At 44.7% G+C, this 1,368-nt stretch overlaps 1 protein-coding gene across 1 annotated transcript; it reads right to left on the bottom strand.

The window, feature by feature from the left end:
* Positions 1–9: 9 nt before the first annotated feature.
* Positions 10–501, bottom strand: EURHEDRAFT_380639 (uncharacterized protein; the record flags this gene model as incomplete). The annotated part of the gene is made up of 1 exon (XM_040779319.1): positions 10–501. A coding segment is annotated over one exon (492 nt), but the record flags the coding sequence as incomplete, so codon positions are not given.
* Between the last annotated feature and the right edge of the window lie 867 nt (positions 502–1,368).

Here is a 1,368-nt window from a genome sequence, read left to right as displayed (position 1 = left end):
CTTTTCAACAAAGTTATCCACAGTGTCTCGCTCGAAATTTCGTAAAGTCGCTTCTGAGTAAATCGGTCGGTCTTGGACATTTGTTGCGACATAGTCTAGCTGGGTATCGGAAGGAAAGAGCGGACGTGAGGTAAAGCCGACTGCACGCTCGAGTTTCTTCCAGATTTGCTCCTGGATCTGAGGGAAATCAAGCCATGGAACAATCCGCTTGGGAAAAAGTCGATTGACGGGGTCAGTCACGTTGCCTTGGGTCGTCAGGGTCGCGTTCGTCTCGACTCGGATCGTCTGTGATAGAGATTCGTGGCAGCGATCGAGAAGGCGAAATAGAGAGTTGGGTTGCAGTCGTTGTTCTGCCTCTTCCTGGCGCCGTTCTGCCTCTTCCTGGAGCCGTTCTGCCTCTTCCTGGAGCCGTTCTGCCTCTTCCTGGCGCCGTTCTGCCTCTTCTCTGGCCCGTCTCTCTTCCTCCAGTTGACGTCGTAATTCAGCAATATCGTCCTGCATAGCTAGCGGTAAGCCTGTCTTCAAAGAGCTAGTGGATGGCCCGCTGTTAGGACACCATGCATAACACAACGCATGACAAGAGTCGCGATGTGGCATGAGAGATCAGGTCGGCTGAGGTCAATATTTTGGTCGGTTGTGCCAAAGTGGGGCATTTAGCGTCTTGGTAGTCATGTGACCCACGTCCTAGCGTGTAATACCTTTCAACCCAATTGACTTCTTTCACAGTACTTACCAACCACTAATCTCTTTAAGATGGCTGCCATGTCGAATAATGTAAGTCTTATTGAACTTAAACCACTTCTAGGATGATTATATGTCTATTATACAGTTTTCAACCGCATTGTCACATTCCAATCACTTACTGGCTTGTTCAGAAGTGGTATTGTTAGTACCGCCGCCAGTTAACTAGAGCTTCCGGCTTACGAGATTTATAAGCTCACAACCACTTGGCGACTGCTTAGCAACTGCTTTAAAAACTACTTGTTGGCTGGCCTCCAGGATGAAATCGGACATATTTTGATATATATATGTTATTTATGCAGGGCAGGAGTAATAAATATTTCCGTATTAAGTTGATAAATTTGTTTTCTGGCAGAGAATGTATGTACCACATAATAACACTATTCATACGGGGCGAAAATATATATTGCGGTCCCAACCATAAAGTTAAAAAAAAAATAAATAAAAAATAAACTGCTTGATAACTGCTTAACAACCACTGGGTAACTACTTTACTATTGTAAAGATCATACTCTGAACAAACTTTTTCAAAAGCCAACTAACTACCTACTAAGTGTCACAACCTGGCTTCCCTCCTTCGTACCTAGGGTTCTAGTTAGTTGTATTTCGAGACAGGACACTTACCCT

This window comes from Aspergillus ruber, assembly GCF_000600275.1.
Source record: "Aspergillus ruber CBS 135680 unplaced genomic scaffold scaffold00030, whole genome shotgun sequence".
NCBI lineage: Eukaryota > Fungi > Ascomycota > Eurotiomycetes > Eurotiales > Aspergillaceae > Aspergillus > Aspergillus ruber.
The sequence above is the reverse complement of the archived record's forward strand: the minus strand, read 5'-3'. Positions and strand labels throughout refer to the sequence as shown.